Below are 23,171 nucleotides of genomic sequence, written 5' to 3' on the forward strand. Positions count from 1 at the left end.
ATCTGTTTAAAATGTAGAGTATGATGATGTACTGCTATTGTTAATCCCTAATTACCAATGTATAAGTCACATGATTCTTTAGCGTATTACTGATGTAGATACATTATTTTAAAAAATGTATTAATATTTGTACTTTATGGGAAAAAACATAATTGCTTCACTTTTTTCCTAATATAAAAAGCCTCCTTTGTCACGGATCTTACTGGATATTTCCATTAGGAGAAGGCGGATAAAAAATTAGGTGATTTAGGTGTAATCCAGATTGGTTGGTTGGTTTGTTGTCTTCAACAAATAATGTACAAAGACCTGTATGCTGAATTACAGGAGAAAGTGTTTCCCACAAACCACTTCTTGCCAGCACTGTGTCCAGAAGCATTTCCTTTGTGAGATGCCACTGGAATAACCACTGGGGGTTATTTTTGCTTCATCCATTATCTATAAACCCAGAGCTTCAATCAAACCAGTACGGTCTGCCCACAGTAACATGTGCTGCCCTAACCTCCATGTCTTCATCCCACATACCAGACTTTTTAGGTGGAGGATTCCCTTGTCCTGGATATAGTTGTCCCTGCAACAATGCTCCTAAAACCATCAATTTCAAGTTGATTTCATCCCTGTGTGATAGTATCGAATATATATCTATAAAGCTGAATGGCCATCTGTAGACTACACTTGAAAGTAAGTGTTAATACAAGTACATAAATTTATTCCTTGTGTTTGTAGTATGCTAAAATGCAGCCTACAGGAGACCACCTTTAAACTAATAAAATATAATTTTAAAACACAAATAAATCTATAAGGCGTTCCAGATCTGACATGATTCAAATCCAGGCCTATCTCAGTATGTAGCAGGAGATGCAAAATGTCTGAGTGTTCAGGTGACTCCATTGAACATAACATAAAACTATGGAGTGCTATTTTGTCTTGTTACCCTCGCTGTACCTGTACTATGGATTAAGGATTTAATTTCCAGGATTGTCAAGACAGCAGTTTCTATGAGCATGAAATGCAATGAAAAAAGTCACAGAATTTTTAGAAGGTTGTACTTACTGCAAGTTTCCATAATAATTGCAGTAGACATAACTTCTATCTAAAACTGAGTTCTATTTATAGCTGCACTCACCATTAATTAATTATTTCACCAAGTCAAAAACTCTGGCAGGATGCTGAGCAACTGATTGCTACCCAAAGTCTCCTCTGAGCAGTGTCTTAGTTTTGCAAGCTATTGATGAATAAGAAGCAGAGATAAAGCACATTCTCACTTAAATCTGTACATGTTTTTGCCATTAACAGTAGGATTTGAACTCGTCTGTAATGAATTGCAAGATGTACCAGAGAAAAAGTAAATATCTCTGGAGACAGAAAGAATAACTCTGCTTTCTTCCAACTTTACTTACTCACTGGATGTAGCAAATGCCAAAAGATGATAATGTATGCAGTGAATCACATCAGCTGTAACTACAAAGGAAACATATTTCATGGCTGGTTAATTCTTAATTGATTCTGATTGCTCTGGCTTAAAACAGAGAGCAGAATATGCCTCTGATCAAGAGTCTAGTAAAGTCCACACTTTACACAATTCATGCACTTTTACGGATGCTGTCTATTGAATTCTCAAACAGCAAATAGTATTTCCAACACTCATTTCAGACCTAAGTGAACAGAGTGAAATGGAGTGATGAAAAAACTCCAAGAAGAGACGAGGTTTTAACCAGTTGATGGTGTCTCAGATTATGGTCATATCAGTGACTCCTGCTCAATAACAGCTATTGAACTGTAAAAGAGAGGAGGGCAGAAATGGGCTAAAACAAGGAGGAAGGAAGCAGAATGGTCAGATCTGGGGATGACTTATATTCCAGTCATGTAGTACTGTTTCTGTCTCATCTAACCAACGAGTTGGCAAAGAAAACTCATGATGGTGAATGACCTAGCTATGCCTTAGCAAGAAAGTGACAGGATTGAAGAAACACTGGCAGGACTGGAGGCAGTTCAGCAATTCCTGTCATTCCCTTTCCTCTAGGGTAAAACGCATGCTTATTTTGGGGAGCCCCATATTATTTTCAGCCCATATTTTAGCTTTCATAAAACACATTAATCTTGCTCTGTTCTCTGCAGGCAAGAGAAGGATATGTAGGGAGCTTCTGGTGCTGTGGAGCAGAGCACGCTTACCATGGTCTGTGTGCTGTTTGACAGGCCTCCACAATTGTTTCTATCCCTTGATGAGGCCAGTTCCAATTTCTAGGTATTGCTGGAACGCATTGATCAATACAGAATACCTGGGCATTTTTCACAAGCCTCAAAGCCTATGGTTTATCAGAAATAATGTGTTATCGACCCTAGTAATTTGCATATTGGCATAAACACTGGAAAGTTTCTCTTTTTGCTTGGAATATGACACCAATTCAAATCTGTTCAGAGACAGGTGTTGTTCTTTGCACAGGTAAGCTGGGGAAACCAGCTCTGCAGCATTCCCTTTTGATCCAAGAGGTAACACATCTCTTGGACCAGGCAAGGCAAAAAAATGGGTCAAGAAATTTCAGGCCTAAGACTGAAAATTGTGTGTCAGAACAAAAAAATCTCCCCTTGTGCAAATCTGAAGATGCAGCAAAATCATGAATTATAGAAAGACAGACACTCAGAGCTTGAGATAAAGAAAAAATCAGTGCTTCAGTTCTAGAAAGTGCAGCTTTTTCCTTTAAGATGCAGCAGCCGCTGGACCAGGCAACAAAAAAACAGGGGTAGGCGATCTCAGACAGAGCTCCCTTTCACGTTTCAGATCTTGCCTTTTCTGAAAGAGAGGAGAGAGCGATGTAATTTTAGATAAAGACAAAACACTGCCGAGGAGCCACCTCTAGGCTGTGCCCCTCGGGGCCCGGGGGAGGACGCGGCAGGTGAGGTCCAGGGTCGGTGCGGAGTATCCCCGCGGAGCAGACTGGATATCAGGGAAAAAAAAATTCACAGAAAGGGTCACCGGGCACTGGGACAGGCCGCCCAGGGAGGTGATTGAGACACCATCCCTGGAGGTGTTTAAGGGACGGATTGACAAGGTGCTCAGGGACATGGCTGAGTGGCAGGTAGGAATGGTTGGACACGATGATCTAAGAGATCTTTTCCAACCTGGTGATTCTATGATTCTATGATCCCCGCGGAGCATCCTCGCTAATTATCCCTGTGGAGCATCCCGGCGGAGCATCCCGGCGGAGCATCCCGGCGGAGCATCCCCGCCGCGGTCAGCATGGCAGCTGCCGGGGGGGTGGAGCCAGCATCCACACACGGACACGCTATCCGCTCCGGATAAATCCTCCCTTTCCTCTTCCCACCTGCGCCGGAAAACGCAAGGGAAAATAAAAAATAAACAAATATAATATTTTTTAAAAAAAAAAACCAGAAAGAAAAAAGCGGGTCTGACAGGAGAATTCAGTCGAGGGGCTGCGGGAGGTGCATGAGGAGCCGCCATGGAGCACATCAGGATGCCCAAGGTGGGTCCCGGGCTGCGGGGAGAGGGGGACCCCGCGGAGCATCTCCCCCAGCCTGGTGCTGGAAGGAGGCTTCAGGTGCCATCCTCTGCGTGCCCTGGAGCTGCTGAGGCGGGGGGGGTGGGGGGGTGGTGGTGGGGGGGTGTTAGAGGGGTTTAGCGATTTTGCTCTGAAATCTTTGCGACGTGGGCTGAGGATTTGTCGGACGTTTTCATTTCCTTTCGTTCAGCCCTTCCCGTTAATGCAGACGCTGCCCGTGAACTATAGGCATCCAGATGCCTTTAGTTTACCCCAGTATTCCAGACTCGCTGATGAATTTGTTTAGGGCTTGTATACTGACGTTTTCCCAGTGTAATCATTCTTTGTATATAGCTTTCTAAGCACAAGGCCTGTATTTGTTAAAAAAAAAATTACTATCTTGTTCTAAAAACGAGGATACAGTTTTGATACACAGAAAAATAATCATTAAAAAAGTAACCAGAGCTATCTGTAAATTTTAAGTGAGGATGGAATATATTTTCATCCATCCATCCATCCATCCATCCATCCATCCTTCTATCTATCTATCTATCTATCTATCTATCTATCTATCTATCTATGTGCCCAATCTCTTAGATTAAGAGTTTATTTGTGTTTGATTTGAACCTATTTGTTTATTAGCAATATGATGACATGAATATGAGATGAGGGCCTCTAATTACTTCATCTAGAATTTTGGGCCTTTAGGGGCTAACCTGCAAATATAGTAAGAAGATAGGCTTTTTTAATAACTGCTTTTCCTCTCATCTCATTTCATAATGTATTATCTGTCTTTGTGGGAAGGAAGAACATCAGAATAGTAAGAATATATCCTACTGCATGTAGGAAAGGATCAGTGAAATTTGTCTGAACAGAGATCTCTGACCATTAGCAGAATAATGCTGAAAGTGTGAATGAAGAAAACAATGAAAACATGTTAATAAGGGTAGGAAAAATCCTAAAAATAAATGGTTATATTTCCTGTGAATGGAAGGCCCAGGCACATCTCTGTTGCAGGCAATGGAAGCCTATCTTTTAGCTTTTCTACAAGTAAGTCCTTAAAATGTTACTATGCATATGTAAAACCCATTTCTGCATCTGACAGTTGTGGGAAGGCACTGTACTGATGACTCAAGACATTGAAAATCTTACTCAGTGCTAGGTGATTCTGCAGTCTTGATTCTTGGCATTCCCTTACTCTACAGCCATGATAAAAGTTCTGTCTCTAATATAATAAAGCTGTAATAGAAGGCAAGATTTAAAGGTAAAAGTAAGACAAAAATCCTTTAGAATTTCTTATATAAACATAGAAAACCCAGGACATTCAACATGAGTCAATATTGAAATACTTCACATCTTCCTAAATACACTGACAAGTCAGTGTACCTACAGTTACCTAGCAGAATTAATATCTTTGATTTGTTTGTTCAAAGAACCTCAGCTAAATATGAACCACCAGAACAATGTTGGGTTTACTTAGATTTGTTTTTATTGAATTTGGTTTTGATAATTTGGATTTCAATGCTAAATTACTTCCAATGCCGGTAATGTAAAAGTAGTTAAGGTACAGCTTTGTGAACATAAGGATATTCTTAATGCAGCATGTGGAAGTCTCTGGTGTCACATTTCCTGACCTCCCCGCATATGCTTTAGCGTAGTTTCTGGGAGGAGCTATGATCTTCCCAGGCACAGAGGTGAGGCTGACAGGTCAGTAGTTCCCAGGGTCATCTTTTCTACCCTTTTTAATAATGGTGACAATGTTGCTTTTCTTCCAGTCACTAGGAACTTCTCCTGACTGCCATCACTTTACAAATATAATGGAGTATGGTTTGGCAAACGCAGCAGCCAATTCCCTCAGGACTCTGGGAAGCATCTCTTCAGGTCCCATAGACTTAAATGTGTTCAGGTTCTTTAGTTGGTCACGAACCTGATCCACCCCTACAGTGGGAGGAGCTTTACCCCCCCTGGTCCCCATCTTGTTGTCCATTCACCCAGGAGGGGTGAGGAGAGCAGATGTCAGTGAAGAATGAGGCAAAAAAGTCGTTGAGTACCTCAGCCTTCTCCTCGTCTGTTGATACAAGGTCACCATTTTCATCTGTTAGTGGGGGTATGTTTTCTTTAACCTTTTTTTTCTGATTGACATACCTGTAGAAGATCTTCTTGTTAGTCTTCACTTCCCTTGCCAAGTTCAGCTTCAGCTGCGCCTTGATCTTCCTGACCCCATCCCTACACAACGTGGACTGTTTACCATCTTGCAGTGCCATTCTATACTCCCTGCTTCTGGCTTTGAGGATTTGGTGAATAACAGTTCCATGTTCACCTTATCCATGCCTTCACCGTAAATCTTAATCATAACTCGACAGATTCTGATAATTTCAGAGAAATGTCTACAATGATCTCAAGACATCTTTCCTGTATGCTAACTATCAGTTCTGAGTTTGTGGTTTACGTTGTTTTTCCTGTAGGTACATTTCATTATTTCTGTCTGTGGTGAAGCTTTTCTGTAGCTCTGTTGCCCATTCACTTGGTTTTGCAAGGCTCTCCTGGAGTTTCTGTTCCACAGATAAAGCATTTGGCTATCTAATGATCGTCCAAAGACTGTTTTTTCTTTTCTTCAGGTAACTGAGAAAGTTAAATAAAACTATTCTCAGCACCAGATTTTGTAGTAATTCACCATTGACTCTTCTTTATCCTGAAAAGAGACCATTAAGCCCTTGACCTGGCTTCTTGCCTTTTAACCAGCTTTGTCTGCGAATGGACCTTTCTCTGAGTATCGTGGTGGCTTAGTTTCTCTAATAACCTTTAACTGTCAAAGGCTTTTTCATAACTCTAAATATATTATGTCCTCTGGGTCACCTTAATGATATGCTTTGTGGGAGCATCACAGGATTTGGGCGGGATTTCCCACTGCAGAAGCTATTCTGGTTCTTTCCCAACAGACTGTGTGTAGCCACCTACGCAACTCTTTTCACATGCAGTTGACATAACTATGTAATTTTTCTATTGATACATTCTCTAGTCCTTCACCAAAAGCCAAAATACCTTTAAGTCTAGTTATGAAGAATTTAACTGCTGTCTTTCCATAGCAAGTCAATAGCAGAAATAGAAACTAGGTCTCTTGACAGTTGTCTGATAGACAAAATTGGTTTTCTTTGTTATTTTTGAAAATTGTATTCCCTAGACTTTCTGGGTCTTCCCTCGACCTTCTGGATAGCCAAGAACACTATTGTTCTATCATTGTACTATTGGTAGAACACAGAGTGCATGCATGGTGTGTGCTCATACATACATACATACATATGGAGTAATGATAAATGTCGTCCTACGTATGAAGGTTGCAATTTGAGTATATTTAAGAGTCGCTAACAGTCACTTCTTGCTAAATAGAATTATGTATAACTCAAATAATCTTTTTAAAATTGTAAATTAGTAAAACCACTGTCTGCCATGAGTATGGATTGAGCAGCAAGATAGTTTAGGATAACTGCCAAAACCCAAAAAGCGATGGTCTGCTCATAGCAGTCAGAAAAAAATGAATAAGCAGTGCTTCCACACAGATTAGAAGCACATTTTGTTAATGTTTGTAGAGATATGTCTGGCCATGCGCAGGCTGAAAGATAAAGAGCTCTGAAGATATGTTTACATCCTAGGGGAACTTAATGCACTATTGCTAATCAGTTACAGTTTATTTTATTTACCATCATTCTATATCATTGTACTTGTATATTGACAGCAAGCCTACTGAGTGGCCTTATAATGAAGAATAGATCAGATTTATCTCTGATGTAACAGCTGTCTTCAGTGCAGTCAACCCAGAAATTAATTTGGCTCATTATCTCTTGTTAACACAATACTTGGGATGACTTGAGTTGCTCGAGTGCTTTCATTTTAGTTTTGTTATGGTTATGTATTTCCTTTCAATAATCCCTTTCTCAGGCAGAATTTAAGATACACAGCCATTTCTCATGATAATGATAAATGTGTCTACCAGATGTATTACTTTCCAAAACAAGTTTCCAGCATGTATAAGTGAGTTCTGTTTCCTTTCCCCCCCCCCAGATTATTTTCCTTTCCGTAGTTCTTCCTTTTAATTCAAAAAGCTTTATAATACAAGCCAATTTTCCTAATGTCTCCATCCGGAAACCCACATCACTTACACCCACTTTATATACATGACACATGTAAATGGCAAAAAAATTGTCCAGGTGGTTATCTAGGTCAGTGGCAAAATGGCACCCAGCAGGTCTCATCTTTACTCTCCAACTACATCTGCTGGATTGCTCAATCTGCACCTGCTAAGCTGGCTTTTCTACCGTTGCTCTCTGTGTGCCTTTAGTTGAGACAGGAGAGGATACTCTCCTGATACTCTCAGGCTACTGTTGTTTTTGGAAAAGTTTCATTTCATTTCAGTGATGTAGGAAGGTGGCAGCTGTCCTGAGGCAATATCAGGAATCACCTGAGGATGTGGGCTGGTTGTTTTTACTACAAGCCAGGGAATGGAGTTTTGCACATACCTCACTATAGCGGCCCAAGCTCTTGGCTAAACTTTTATTTAGTTTGCTATGTACAAAAACCAGAGAAGGTGAGGCTGGCAGAGCCTTTGCCATTTATTGGTGTTTTAGCCTACAGTAGACACTTTACTGCAACCTCTTCTGAGTGCCAAGTGGATTTTCTGCTTTTGAAGTGTAAAGGTACACAGTATCCACTTTTCTATTCTTTATTCTAAGTACACAGCTTAGAACACTGAACCTTACAGCTTAGCTGATACTTTCTTATTCCATAACTGTTTTCTAAGTTTACACGATGATTAGGAAATGTTTAGCCTATTCTGGGGCTAGACAGGTTTAATGACTACAAACATGTAATTCTACTGGATTGCTAATACTCAAAGCATCAAAACATCTACTCTGATTCTAGACACTTTTGATTCTGATTTTGTGCGTTATAGATATTTTCTTGTCAATAAATCTTCCCTATTTAGAATGCAATTAAGTTTTTATTTGGGTTCCATTTATTCTGCCTTTGTGCTGGGGAACACTAAGCACAAATGATAAATTTAATGCAAGTGATCTTTGTAATAGTACACTGAAAAAGCATTCTGTGGTTTGGCATTCCAGATTGGAGATGGATAAAATTAAAATAGGAGCTGCATAAGATATCTAGGTGATGTGGGAGTGGATTTAAAATCTCAGTTTGGAATTTGCTCCTAAAATTTTTGTTTTGAAGTAGACTAATAAAGGCACACGCTTATTTGTGTCAGTTTAGACTAAACAAAATCTTGCAACAGCCATTATTTTCAAAATATTTAGTCAGAAAATGATCAAGTGGTCACATAAAGCATGGTTATTGTGCATTCATGATGCCAGTTTAATTAAATTCCAACTCAAGGGTGAGGCAAGGTTTCCTAATTTACCTTAGACAACTGTTGACTTTTAAACTTTAGGTATATTTGACAGCCTGATTACAGTATGGACTACAAATTTGATACAAATTATATTTACAGTTTATGTCACTCGTAGATCATATTGCCTAGCTAACCTGACTGGCCTACAAACCAGCTAGGGATTATCCATCTAAATTTTCTCATAATCTCTATCAATTAAGTCACTTAACATGTCTTTTTGGAACTAGAGGAAATCCAGAGGTATCTTTGATTTTGGTGGATTTCAACATAATTTCATTATTAGTAAAATTAAACTAACTCCTGCTAAAAAGAAATATTACAGTGTAATTTCAATGACTTACACAGCCAGAATTGTTCTCTGAGTCTTGGATTTCCTCCTCTCCCGTATCATGGGTTTAGTTTGACTCATTCCCACTGTGTATACATATATGAATACCAGACTTTGTCTTGTTGTACTGGAAGATTTTGTCTACTGTTTTATTCCCTAAGGTGTATTTCCTTGTTCTTGTTCACTTATTTGGGTTTTTATTTCTTTCTCCCAGGTTTGTCAGTTTGTAGTGTTGCTGTTTTCCTTCTTTTGGAGTGTTTCTGGTGGACTCCTAGAATCATAGAATGTCCTGAGTTGGAAGGGATCCATGAGGATCATCTAGTCCAACTTTTCTTTCCATTATTCAGCTCTTATAATTTTTTTTTTCTCATTAGGAACTTTTAAATAATTCTAAATTGAGATGTTCTTATTTTCCAGACCAAAATGAGTCATAGAAGGCTGAAGTTCTGTGAAAGCATCAGCTGGGTTCTGATGAAAATTTACCTGTTTTCCTGGCTGTCTACCCAGGAGACTGCTGAGTTCTGCTTCAGTTCTGCAATCTGAAGATTTAACCATAGCTAGCTATTGGTTCCTGGGTCCACAGTCAATGTCCTGCAGCTCTGACAGGCCATGCCAAACCAGCACATCTCAGAGTTCTGGTAGATGTGCGTTTGGCTGTGGATTTTAGAACTTCAGTTCATCTTGTCTATCCAAGAACCTGGAAACTCAGGTAATTCAGCCTAGTTCACTGTTAGGACACCTATTTGGTCTCCATGTGGTAAAGCTGAATTTTTTTTTTTTTTCCCCACATAAAACTCCCCTTTCTTGGTGTTTGAAGTCTCAATTCTTAACTTTGGGGTGCTCAAGGTATTTTTAGGGTACCAACTGTCTGGGAGGAGGACTGTCAAAGGGATGGGAATCTATCAAATTAGATATCAGGTGAAATTTCAAGTTGTGAAATGCTGCAGTTTTCAAACAGTCAAAAAACTTTTTATCCAGAGTGAAAAACTTTGGAAGTCATAATTTTTCATACTGAAACAGAAGAGATTTTCATCAATAGTTACTTCATTTCCTAGTAGTTGCACCTATCTTTTCCTTTGCTGCAATTTTAGGTATATAATTTAAGAACAGAGGCTCCATAGACATAGTCAAAGAATTTCCAGAATCTCATTAGACTAGATTCACAGTCTCCATTCACCATTTATTTTTCATGTGCATAAGCTTCTAACTTGGTTACCTAAATAAGATACTGAAACTTAAATAGCATTAATACCTTCTTAATTTTCTGCTATGATAATCAACTCCATCTGTTCACTACTCTTAGATCTGTTTTCTCACTTCTGTAATGTGAGTCATAATCTCATACTGATGTATTAATATACATTCTTTTGAATGTATAGTGAAGAAACAGAAAATCACTTTTGGTCCTCTTCATTCATCTCTCTGTTCTGAATCTTTGGTCATTGGAAGTGTCATGTGTAACAGGTAAATCTGCTAAAGCATGTCATATATTCATCATCTCAAAATCTGTGCCTGTGTAATAGTAAGAGTCTGTAGGACAACTGACCATTTAAATAATAGTTAATTCAATGTTTATTGGTTATATCTAATCTACAGTGAGCCCAGGAGCATACTGACCTTTGAGACGTAAATGACTTGCCAAATGAGACTGGGAGCTGGTTTAGTAGGTCAGACTAGCAGTGCAAGTCTAATTTTACAAAATTTACCAAAACATCTGATTGAGAATGCTAACTAACAGACAATGTAAAGGAGAAACCATGATTCATCTGGGGATATGATTCCAAATGTATGTCCTGAAGCACAAACACCGATGGAGCCAGTGGTCCTAATCCGAAGGTTATTTAAGGCAATAAAAGATTCCTCTGACTTGAAAAGACAAGATCTAGCATTTTAGCTTTTATGTTTCTGGTTCTATTTTCACTTGTTTTTCTTTATTTTACCTTACCCTTAGCATTAGGGCCCTTCTGTTCTGGATGCTTTTTCTCCTTTGAAGCTTGCTTTTCACACATATGCCTGTTTCGAATATACACTTTATTTCTGTTTTGGTTGTAGTGTTGGTTGTTGGGTTTGTTTGTTTGTTTGTTTGTATTTGGTTTGTTTTGTTGTTGTTTTTTTTGTAAAGAAGACCATTCTCTAAATACCCTGGGTTTCCCACATTGCGTGAGTGGAAAGGAGGCACTTTCTGCCTTGTGAGACCCATATACTGATTCATTATACTAATTGGAAAGATATTTTCTCTTTAGGTTTATAGGTTTGTTTTCTATTCTTTTTAGAGTTCTAGTTTTGTATTTATTTATTTTTATTTGGATTGTTCTATTAAGCCCATAATAATATATTTTCCTAAACTCAGAATTGGCAGTCATCCTTTGGATTTTCTGTGCCAGACTTTCTTATTTTCAATGTGACCCTCAATAAAAAGGCAGCTGGATAAAGTCATAAAACAAGCTCTAAAAAACATGGATAGCCACATACTTTATTTTGCTGTCTTGGTATCCTTGTCTAAACAAATAACTCTCAAAATTATTGCACTTTAAAATGGTACTGAAAATCATTAAGACAGCATGTCTGCAGGGTACTCTTTGATTTCTGTTTGTGCGTAGTAGGAGACTGAGGTTGGAGCAGAGGGTTTGCAAAGTTTAGCTTTGGAGTCGTCAGGGCTGGAATCTCTAAGCCTGCTGTTAATGGACTCCAGTGGGTGGTATTTGATCTATCAGTGTCTGAAAGCTAAAGGAACAATCTATTTGCAGCAGAAAATACACACTGCCATTTCCTGGTGTGCAGGTGTACTCTGCTGAGAAAGCTAGATCCATACCTTGAGAAAAGGGAGTCCTACAAAACCGTCTTTAATGCAAATCTTTTGTGGCCTGCACAGCTCGAATGGCCAGGTACTGCTGCTCTAAAATAGACTGCTGAACCAGGTATAATTTTGAAGACGCAATGAAGCAGCCTGTATCAAATGGAGGATTTTAACCCTCATTTCTTTTCATTGTCCCTTGGCTGCGTGCAGAATTCTTTCTCCCTACTATGGTATACTGCTGTGAGCAATACAATAATTTTCTCTATATCTTTTTCAGAACTAAATCTGAGTAGCTTTGGCAAATGTAGTAAGATTTACTGATTTGAAGAAGCATTTTCTTCCCTAAATTAAAGCTGTTGGATATGGGTCTTAAGGAGCACACAAAAAGGTTGTAAAATTCCTCAGTTGCTCTCTTCTCCTTTTTTAGATAGATGAGATCTAATGTGGACTAAAAGAGGGAACACGTGGAACAGCTTTGTGTTGCAATGTTGACACCATATTGCAATGCTACATACACTTGTCATAAGCTACTGTTCACTGCATCCATTATACAACTGCTGCTCAGCTCTGTCTGATAATATGGTACCGACTTCCCACTTTTCATAGATCTTAGCAGACAATAGGGTTTTTAAAATCCAAAATTATTAGGTAATTTGTTCACTGTCTTCCTAACATTACAAGTAATTCCTTATAATTTTTTCAGCTCTTTCCCAGTATTCCAGTTTCAATTTACTCCTTCAGTAAATTAGACTTGCGTAGGTTTTTCTTGAATATATTCCCCCATCCAGTCAAGTTTGCTCTGAGGAAACTTTTTACAAGGGAGACTTTCAGATATCTTTACTTAAATTTAATCATTTTGGTGGTTTAGGTTGATTCTTTTGACATATGCAAACACCCAACTCCATGTTACAGATTGTTTGGGCATTATTTTACTGCACTTAGGCAATCTTTTCAGAGATGGAAATATAAAAAAATGAAATGGATCAGCTTCAGTTTTCATGTTTCTTCTGAAAGAGAATAGAAACCACATTAAATGGCAGCATCAATTGGCAATTTGGTTTTCTTTTATTCTTGTTCCAAGATTATGCAAAAAGATTGCTTCTTGTATATTTTGTTTAATGAATATAACACTGTACTATCTTTGTGTCAAAAAATTATAATAGCACTTAGTCTTTTGCATGTTGTATTTTTCACTCTCAGGAGTTATGCTAAACACATGGATAGCTGGGGTCAACCAGGGTGAAGAAAGCTCAAATATTCCACTTGGCCTCAAACCATTCCAGCTGTGCTTCTTTTTTCTCATTAGGCTCAGGCTTTTGGCTTGCACAAGCTCTTCCCATAGCTTTTGTGTGCCTGCAGTGCTGAAGCCAGTCAGAGGGCTGTCACTGATTCCCAGGATTCAGTTTCTTCTTGCTTTTACTCACATGTATAACATCACAAGGTGAGTAGGGAGGGTGGCTGAAATCCCCAGGTGGTCTAGGAGCCCAAGGGAAGACAAAGTCCTGAACAGACAAGAAGCCTTTCTAGAACTAAGTATGTGTTGCTAACCTAATAGGGGCTGGGCCATGTTTGCTTTGGGTCAACCTTTTCAGCAGCATAGACCATTATGGAAGTGGTGAATTTTTACCCTCAAGAATCAATGAAACTCCTTTTTACAGTCAAATTTCAAGGTACTTGATCTGCTTTTATCTGGAACTTGTTTTGACAGGCTTTTGTTTAGAACAATGAATTTTAATTGGACGAACAACAGAGAAGCTCCTGAGGATGTGGCCTGAGCTAGGACATACTTTGCTTACCTTTAATTAGCAGCTTTCTCCTTTCTTGGAGGGTTTTCTGACCTTTCTTTGTTTGTTGGTTTGGGTTTTTTTTGTGTGATAATGAATTAAAAAAATTAGTAATGGTTCCCCCTAAAGGAGTGGGGACTTCTTGGTCACAGGTGGGAGCAGAGCTATTTTGTTCTTGGCTGCCAGATAGGTTTTTCCACTTGTGTTCTCCTTCATGATTCTCAGTGGTCATTGTAATGGGCAGCTTGGCCATGGCAGAACTAGAAGTTAAAGTGCCTTCTACTTCAGGTTTAGGTAATAGGAAACAGAGACCCCCAAACCTGTGTAGTGAGAATAAAGCTCTTTGAGATGTTTTTTTTTCCTGATTTAAGACTTGCTTGTATCTGAAAATACTACAGTAGAGACAGTTTTGTGTCAGATTGCATCTTCCCACTGTACATGAGTGTTGTTGCATCAGGAAGAAAAGCGATGTGGAGAGGCTTGGGGCAGAGGTTTCACTCAAACGCACGGTTTCTCCGATCTGACAAATTTGCTGTACAGATTTGCTTCTCTCTCCTTTCTCTGCTCAAGTCTGAGTTCACAGTCAAAATTAATACTCCATCTGAAGGAGCTTTCCCATGTGTAGTTATAAACAGCTTGAAAAAGTAGCAGTAACTTCCGCATTGCTTTATGATGCTGCCATTTATTTAGAGATACTGATACATCTTAAAAAAGTAAAAATAAGTTACCACATTTAAGAAGCATTTGCAAATAGGCCGTGCAGTCTGAACTTATTCAAGAAGTAATCTATACTAAAAATGAAAAAAAATTAGGGTACACAGATATTTTAGGAATAATGTTCTGGCACATCAAATTTTCTGAACATTTTCAGGGTTATACCTTTGCTATTCTGCCTTATGTGTGAATTCCATTGAAACTGGTGGGAGTTCTGCCTGAATAAAGCTTTGACCCACGCTTTTCTCTAATATGACATCTTTTTCTTGAATGACCTTCTGGCAACCTTGTTCATAAGTCATGTTTATTCTCTGAGTAAAAAGTACCTTCCATCTGTTCTTAATCTGTGTTCCCTTTAACTTCTATTTTTGATTCCTTTTTTATGTCATCTGTGTTGCATTGAAAATAGAGTTTCTGGCCAACTTTATTTATCCCCATGTAAGCGTTGTAATTGTTTCAATAAATCTCTTCACAGTTCTTTTCTTTAAGCCTAGACAACCACAGTCATCAGGCAAAAACGAATGATGGAGGCAACAACTTCAAATAAATTGAAGTTTTTACTTAGATGCCACTTTAGCCTGGCTTGGCTAATGCTTTCTTTTTTACACCTTCCAGCGCTTGGCTTTACAGGCCAGTTTTCTTCTCTTTTATTCTTTACCTGGTATTTTCTGATCTGGTCTCTCCCACCAGCTGTTCATGTTAGGTGGAGCACATCTGCATGGTATGTATGCATTTTCCTTTTATGTGTCAGTACATACATCATTCTCCAATAAAGTCTGCAGTAGTTTTGGTGAAAGAATGGAGCACTTTTTGGAGAAAAAGCAGGAGATGAATTACTACAATGCCTCTTTCTGGTATTAAAATTTTTTTTTTTTTGCTTTTAATCCTGATTTCTCAGCATGCAGCTACTTTTTAGATAGAAAATTTCAGCTTCTTCCAAACCGCTATGACAGTGTATGTTCCTCTTTTGTGGAAATTAATGTAGTCCCGTTCCCACTAGACCATTTAAAGACACTCTCTTACTTTCTTTTCCTGATTGGTAGGAGAACAAAGAAGGCTCCTTCAATGAATCTTTTGATCAGCAGAATAAAATCTAAGATTGAGACTTACCCTATTTTTCAGAAAGTTTGAGTAACTGGAAACCAGGGAGAAGAAACACCATGTAAACCCATGCAGAGGATTATGCAGAGTTTTTAGAAGAAGCTCCTGAAAGCTTAGACACCTTTTGTGTGGCGCCGAACTCAGGCAGAGCACAGGAACAACCATGAAGACACCAATAAAATGAAAAGAATACATTCATTTCCATTACTTCATGATCCGGGGCAACTCTGAAACAGCCCCCAGGCAGAAGAAATGCAAGCAGGAACGCAGGCACTGCGGAGCTTATTCCTAGCTAGAAAAAGTGTGAGTGCAGCCTGCCACTTTGCCTGTATTTATCAAGGGAAAGCAAAGTAGTTTTCCACAGTGCTTTAATCTTTCTCACAGTAGGACTAGAATCTCAAGCATGTTTTCTAGGATGGCCTTGAATTTTGTAGGCCTGCGTTACCTGAACACAAAAGGTTCTGCTTGTTAAGCACCCAAGACTAGGCAATGAGTTTTTCTACATCCCAGCTGCAAGGTCCCTTGAGCATGTTTATAGTTCCTCCTCACCAAGTCTTTCATTGTATTCTCACACCTTGCTGCTCCCAAAGGCACTTCATGCCACTTACTCACTATAAATCATAGCATGATATAATGGTCTGGATTGGAAGACACCTCAAAGATCATCCAATCCCAAGCCCCCTGCCAGGGGCAAGGGCACCTCCCACTAGATCAGGTTTCTCAAAGCCTCATCCAACCTGGCCTTGAACACTTCCAGGGATGGGGCAGCCAAGACTTCTCTGGGCAACCTCTTCCAGTGCCTCACCACCCTCATAGTAAAGACTTTTTTTTGTTCTTGTATCTAATCTAAATCTACCTTCTATCAGTTTAAAGTCATTACCCCTTGTCCTATCACTACATGCCCTCATAAAAAGTCCATGTCCAGGTTTCTTGTAGGTCCCTCCAGGCACTGGTAGGCTGCTATAAAGTCTCCCTGGAGCCTTCTCTTCTCCAGGCTGAACAACCCCAATTGTCCCAGCCTATCTTCAGAGGAGAGGTGTTCCATCCCTCTTATCATCTTCATGGACTTCCATTGGATTCGCTTGGACGTATCTATTCTCCTGAAGTCCAGCGTAGTGAGCTTGCTCTGCACCCTCCTCACTGCCCTAAAGATCTTGAATTTCACTATTTAATGAGCACTGCAGCCAAGCCTGCCCTTGAGTTTCACATTCCCCACCAGTCCCTCCTTGTCAGTGAGCACAAGGTCTAGCATAGCAGCTCTCCTTGCTGGTGCCTTTGACTTGAAAACAGAAGTTATCATCAAAGCGCTCTAGGAACCTCCTGGATTGCGTATACCCTGCTGTGTTGTCCTCCCATCAGGTATCGGGGTGGTTGAAGTCCCCTATAAGGACCAGGGGCTGCGAATATGAGGCTGTTCGTATCTGAAATAAGAACTGTGAATTTGAATACAGGTAGAGTTTAGACTTAAGCAATTAACTTTCCATTTAGAAATTACATTATAATAGATGTGATGAAGTGTTTCTTGAGGTAAATTATTAGTAAACCTGCTTTGTTTTTCTCATGCTACCATCACAGACTGACATATGTCACATGAGACTTAGGCAAGGTTAATCAAGGAATCGTGCTAATTTTTATTGAGCCAAATTATGAGGTTCTCATTAATTTTAGCTCACTCTTACTGTAGTCATTGATGTCAACAGGAATAAGGGCTAGCTAAAAATTCAGTCTCCAGCATCATCTCACAAACAGTACTTTTTCCTTGTTGATCTTGGTAGGAGAGATCATTCTGAGTTGTACTTATCCACACTTAAGCATTTGAAAGAAACTGAGCTCTTGTTAGAATGTGGAAGATGTATGATTTTTTGGATGTTTTGCTGTGTCACAAAAAATTCTGTCAGTATGAAGAAACTCTATAACCTAAAATCAATAGAAGTTGTCAACAGTTCCATTTAAACAGATCAAAGAAACATAGACAATTGGACTAAATATATGTTTCTGTACAAACATTAAAAGTCTGGGGAAAAAATGTCAACACTAAGGTTGCTGCTTATAAATGAGAATGTTGATATAATAGGCACATTAGAAACTCAGTGGAAGGAAAAACAATCAATGCAACAGACTAGTATCAGTGACAAATTACATGAGAAAGACAGGTAAATTCATGCTTGTCAAAGAGCAGAGTTTTTTGCCTTGAAGAATACTTAAAAGTCAAATCTCGTAGATTAACTATGTCGTAAAAGCAAGGAGTCCCTACAGATTGAAATTACAAGATTAAATAAGGAAAGTAGAACTGTAGCGATACAACACTGTAGTACAATATTAGGACTGTACTAGGGAGTGTCCTGCCTAAATTGTGACATTACTTGTGGCAACCCAAACAAGATCAAACAAAGCAATGAAGGCAGGAAATACAATAAGAGCGGGGAGGCATCATTTACTAAATTCAGGTTGGGTAAATGGGCTAGGGGGTTGATTCTGAGTAAAATGTTAAGTTTTGTAAATGATTGCTTATACAAAGGCTATTTGTTTATCTTAAAAAAAAAGAAAGTAATTCTAAGTAACTCTAGGACTTGGTCTTAGGCAATGACACAAATATTTGGTTCAAAATACAGCTCAAACCTGTCTGTGACAGCAATTAGCATACTTAGATGCAGTATTCTTGAAATAAAAAATAAAAAGGGAGGGAGGGGATCTCCCATGGTGATGTTTAACTTCAAAGAAAAAAACTACATAAAGATGTGAAAACTGTTTAAAAAGAAAGAGAGCCAAATATTAAAATGTTTATAGGAATCATGAGAATTGTTTAAATACAGAAGCTCGCTGCAAGTTGACTTCCAGAAAAAGGCTTTAAAAGACTAAAAAAACGTTTGCATAGCTAAATAGCAGGGTGAAGGAGTATGAGGATGTCTCTTATTAAAAATACTTCTTTTATTAGAAGTGAAAGGGCTTTATTCAAGTTGAAATTTTGCCTGAATGAAAGAAAGAAAGCATAAACAAGTTAAATATATAAACAAAATAAGGCAGGCCAAAAGGGATCGTGAAGAACAACTTGGCAAAAACGACTAGTAAAGCTACTTTCAGGCTTTCCTTAAATAGGTGAAATCCTGACAGAAAATGGGGGTGTCTTAACTTATGTATGCAGATGTGACTTGGAGTTACAATTGCAATTTCTAAAAAAAAATATCCCCAACTATATTCAGCAGAGGACAAAAAAGCAAGTAATGTTTGAAAAGGTTTAAAAATTGAATCAAGAACAAACAGGACTGTTACCCTACAAAAACCTGTCGTGCACCCACATCTTGAATCCAGTTTGCACTTTTTGCCTCTTCTCAAGAAATAGATTTCTTGCGAGATAATCAGCAGTGTGGAACAGCTTGGCTGGAGTAGCTTCCATAAAGGTGGCAACTACATAAGTAGGGCTTTTCAGTTTGAGAATGAGAGGGTGGGGGACGGATCTGTGACAGTATGTGTGGCACAGAGAAAGTAAATGAGGAATGACATGTCTTGTTCACCCATGGTGCATCTGCCATTGGTGGCACTTCCAAAGCACTGTACAGCAGAGTCTTTGTTGGCTGGATTGGAGTGTAGGCACTTTTTATGGCCAAACATTGGGCACTGGCACAGGATGCCCAGGGAGGTGGTTGATTCAACCTTCCCTGAAGGTGTTTAAGGCACGGGTGGACGAGGTGCTGAGGAGCATGGTTTAGTGATTGATAGGAATGGTTGGACTTGATGATCCGGTGGGTCTCTTCCAACCTGGTGATTCTATGATTCTACAATTCTATGACAAGCCTTATTATTTTAATTGTTATTTGTGGGTTCTTTTTAGAGTAGAGGACTGCTTACATGTTCATTGTTTGTAATCACAGCTCTTTTATATCTCTTCTTTTGCTTACTGGCTCAATGCTGTGTTTCTTCTATTCCTCCTCACCCCAATATGTGACCTCTGAAGTAGATGGTCCTGGGAAAAGACTTCATCCAAGCTTTCTAGTTGTTTTATTTTTATTTAAAGAAGATTATAACTGCCCTTGAAGAAGAAGACTTGTTTGTAAGCATTTTGCCACCGAAGTGGCTTACTTTGGTTTCAAGGATTTCTTTATTTCTGTTTTTAAAACCGTGTAACGTCTTTGGAATACACAATGTAAACATGTAATTCTTAGATGCTGGTGTCATTCCGTGTCTGGTGTAATTTCAGTGGAACAATTTCTGCATCTCTGAGAGCATTTTAGTTATTTTCAGTCAATCTAATATGGAATCACTGCATTACTACAAGTCAAACTGATTTTGATCCTTTATTCTTTTTTCTTCGTATTTGTTGCACTCAATTCTGGTTTTCATGAAATTAGTGCAAATTACATTTATTTCAGTGCAAAAGTGATAAAGCCTTCTTTAACTTTTTTCTTTGCTTTTGCTTCCCTCTTCTATTTTCTCAGAGCAACACTGAAGTCAGCTTCTGTACTCCAAACACAAGATTGGCCCCTTTTGATTTTAATGAGGATGTATCTCTTCAACAGTTTTTAGCCTCGAGTCCTTAAAATAACTAACTATATAAAAGAAATTGTAAGCCTTGAGTGAAGAGTTGAAGGGAGGATGTAGAGAAGATTAGCCAGTGTGTTGAAGTAATTTTCCAGCAGTGGGCTGGCTGCATAGATCTGTGTTGCTGCTTGTACGAAAAACATGTGCTCTGGGACAATTCCATTGTCATAAAATCAGAAGAGACCATTTTGATAATTTACTCCAAGCTCTATGATACTGAATATCAGCATTCCTTGATTTATCCATGAGCTAGGTATGTTTTTCTAAGAAAAATTACTAAAACTAGTTTTAAAAATGTTGCAGTAGGAAACCTACAAAACCTGTGGTGACATACTGTTAATTATTTTAGGCAGCTTTTATCCCATTTAATATCAAATCGAATGCCTCTGACACATGCTGTATACAAAATATTAATAGTGTGCAAGTCACAAGTTGGTTTTCTTAAAGTCAATAATATGTTATGGATTTGCCTATTGTCAGGGGTGTAGCAAAGAGAGAACGTATATTTTTTGTCCAATAAGGAAGAACAGTGGATATGAAGTCTGTAATTCCCATTCAAAAGTCACTGAAGGGCAAAAATTTCTGGTGTGACCACTGCTGTTAGCCCAAATAGGAGTGTAAAGACAAACACTGAAATATTTTTTTGAAATATCAACAGAGACTTGCCCAGGAGCCTGAGTGAGGCCCACTGAAGAAAGACATTCTAACTCTGTCACCTCCTGCTTATTATTATTTTTTTAACTGGCTTCCTATGTATCGCTAGTAATTCTGGAATGGCTTGAGTAGGCAACATGGAGCTACAGCACAGCTGAAGGCCAGCTCCTGCCCTTCTAGCACAGAGTTTTGGTAAGGTGAGATAATAGGAAAGACTTCAAGTGAGAAATTGTCTTTGGAAGTTTTTGCTAACTGATTTTTGGATACAGAGGTACCATAAGAGGCAGAAAAATTAACGTTAAGGTAGCTCTGGGAATAGATCACTTAATATAACTGTATTTTCTCATATATTTATGCTCTTTTTATAGTCATTTCATGTAGTACTGAAAAGAACTGACTTCATAATGCACCAAATGTGGATGTTGAGATCTCACTATGGAAGGCTATGTAATAGCCTAATTATTACTTTTTTTTTCCCTCTGTCATTTCTTTGCACAGGTGGAAAACGTTCGGCTACTTGATCGTTTATCATCAAGAAAAACTGCACTGGGAACCTTGTATTTAACAGCTACCCATGTCATATTCGTGGAGAATGGTTCTGAAACTCGTAAAGAAACCTGGGTATGAATTGTTGGTTTTTTTCACTTGTCTGTAAGTGCATTGTACTTTATTGATGGTGATTTGAAAATAAGTTGTAAAACAGTTTAAACATAGTAATTAGTTCATATGAATGCTTTTATAACTTCAGGGCATGTGAAATTCCAGCCTGGTAATTTTTGAAAGTTTTCAATGGATTCTGGTTATTGCAACATAGCAAGAAGAGTAGAAGGACCTTCATGGTTCAAATATCAGATGTGATTGACCAAGGAACAGCTGCTGTAAACTACAGAGTTGCTGCTATACTCCAGGCAGAACTGAGGAAAAATGTTTTCAGTGTGAATTACTACCTTGACTCAGTCAGCTCTTGTGTCTCAACCTAATTGCTTGTGCTGGATCGGTGACTTTGTTTTAATTACTTATTTATTTGCATAATGTAGCATTTTGAGATATGTGTTTCTATGGGCCAATAACATATGCTGCATACATAGATAGGTACATATATAGCTGTGATGTCATACCATGTGAGAGTCATTTATGTCACTTAATTATGAATTGTTTGCCTACTTCTGTACTAATTATTAATTCCATCATCTTTTGGTCGCACTACTGCCTCCTGATTCTTATTGTAATGTGATGCAGTATTTAAAATTATATTAGGATTACCATTCTGCCAATGAGGAGGCCCAACATTTTAGCCTTATCTGACTGACGCTGGTTCATCTTTTCACTAGACAGATAAATGAAAAGAGCTCCTTTTCTGTCAAAAGCTAACTTACGCAGAAGCAAACAAACAAAGAGCTTTGACAGCATGACCAGGCTAATGTTTGAACAGCTGAGACACTTCAGTGCTTTGTTGCCTGTAGGTGATGTATCAGGCGCTGCTTGAGGCTGAAGCTGGAGACAGGACCAAAATACAAGAGGATGTGTGTGTGGATTTTCTCTAACAGTAGTGGAAACTACTTTGCCTACCCTTCCATGTCATTCTAAATAATTCTTCCAAAAGATTTAGAGCACTTGATATAACTGTTTTCAATTCTCTCACAGGTTCTTCACAGCCAGATTTCCTCTATTGAGAAGCAGGCCACCACTGCTACTGGTTGCCCATTGCTAATCCGCTGCAAGAACTTCCAGGTCATCCAGTTGGTAATCCCTCAGGAACGAGATTGCCATGACATTTACATATCTCTGATACGTCTGGCACGACCAGGTATGGGAAAAAAACTGGCACAAAAGTTAGTCCTCATCCTGAGGAGGGAGAATACAATGGAAGAAATGTAACTCTGTCTTTGTCATCTGCGAGTTAAGAAAAAAGACTTCATTAGAGGCGTTACGAGAGAAAAGTTCTCTGAGCAGACAAGCATAATAAAAGAATCATTTATGGAGCAATGAAGAAAGCACGTTATAACAAGTAGTTCATTCCATAAAGTATGACATTAACTTCTGTTTAAAATAATACTCTGGGGTATCATGTGCCACAAAATATATTACAATGGATGCCTTGTGTAGGTGTGAATTTGGGAAAATACTGACAAGTCTCTAAATCCAGGGATCTTCAACTTCCTGCGGTGAAAAAAAAATAATATATTTAGTGGACATGTAAAGATTTGAATTTTCCCTTTCTGTGCTGTTCATAAATTTCTTGAAATCAGTGAAAGGTTTTACAGCAAGTAGTAGATTTATTCCACTAGACTGCCTGTGTTTCCACCTGTTTTTTTCTACGGTTTGAACATGCCTTTTTTTAATATTCCTAAATTCAGAT

The 23,171-nt window shown here is 38.6% G+C and overlaps 1 protein-coding gene across 1 annotated transcript in view; it reads left to right on the plus strand.

Moving 5' to 3' along the window:
- Nucleotides 1-3,374: 3,374 nt before the first annotated feature.
- The window catches only part of MTMR7 (myotubularin related protein 7), a 45,636-nt gene continuing 25,839 nt past the window's right edge, over nt 3,375-23,171 (plus strand). Inside the window, exons 1-3 of the mRNA XM_069855954.1 lie at nt 3,375-3,479; nt 21,311-21,433; nt 22,457-22,619. Of these exons, the coding sequence (XP_069712055.1) occupies nt 3,456-3,479; nt 21,311-21,433; nt 22,457-22,619 (310 nt within the window). The 5' untranslated portion in view covers nt 3,375-3,455. The remainder of the gene's footprint in view (nt 3,480-21,310; nt 21,434-22,456; nt 22,620-23,171) is intronic.

The sequence above is a fragment of the Phaenicophaeus curvirostris genome, chromosome 4, assembly GCF_032191515.1.
Source record: "Phaenicophaeus curvirostris isolate KB17595 chromosome 4, BPBGC_Pcur_1.0, whole genome shotgun sequence".
Classification (NCBI taxonomy): domain Eukaryota; kingdom Metazoa; phylum Chordata; class Aves; order Cuculiformes; family Cuculidae; genus Phaenicophaeus; species Phaenicophaeus curvirostris.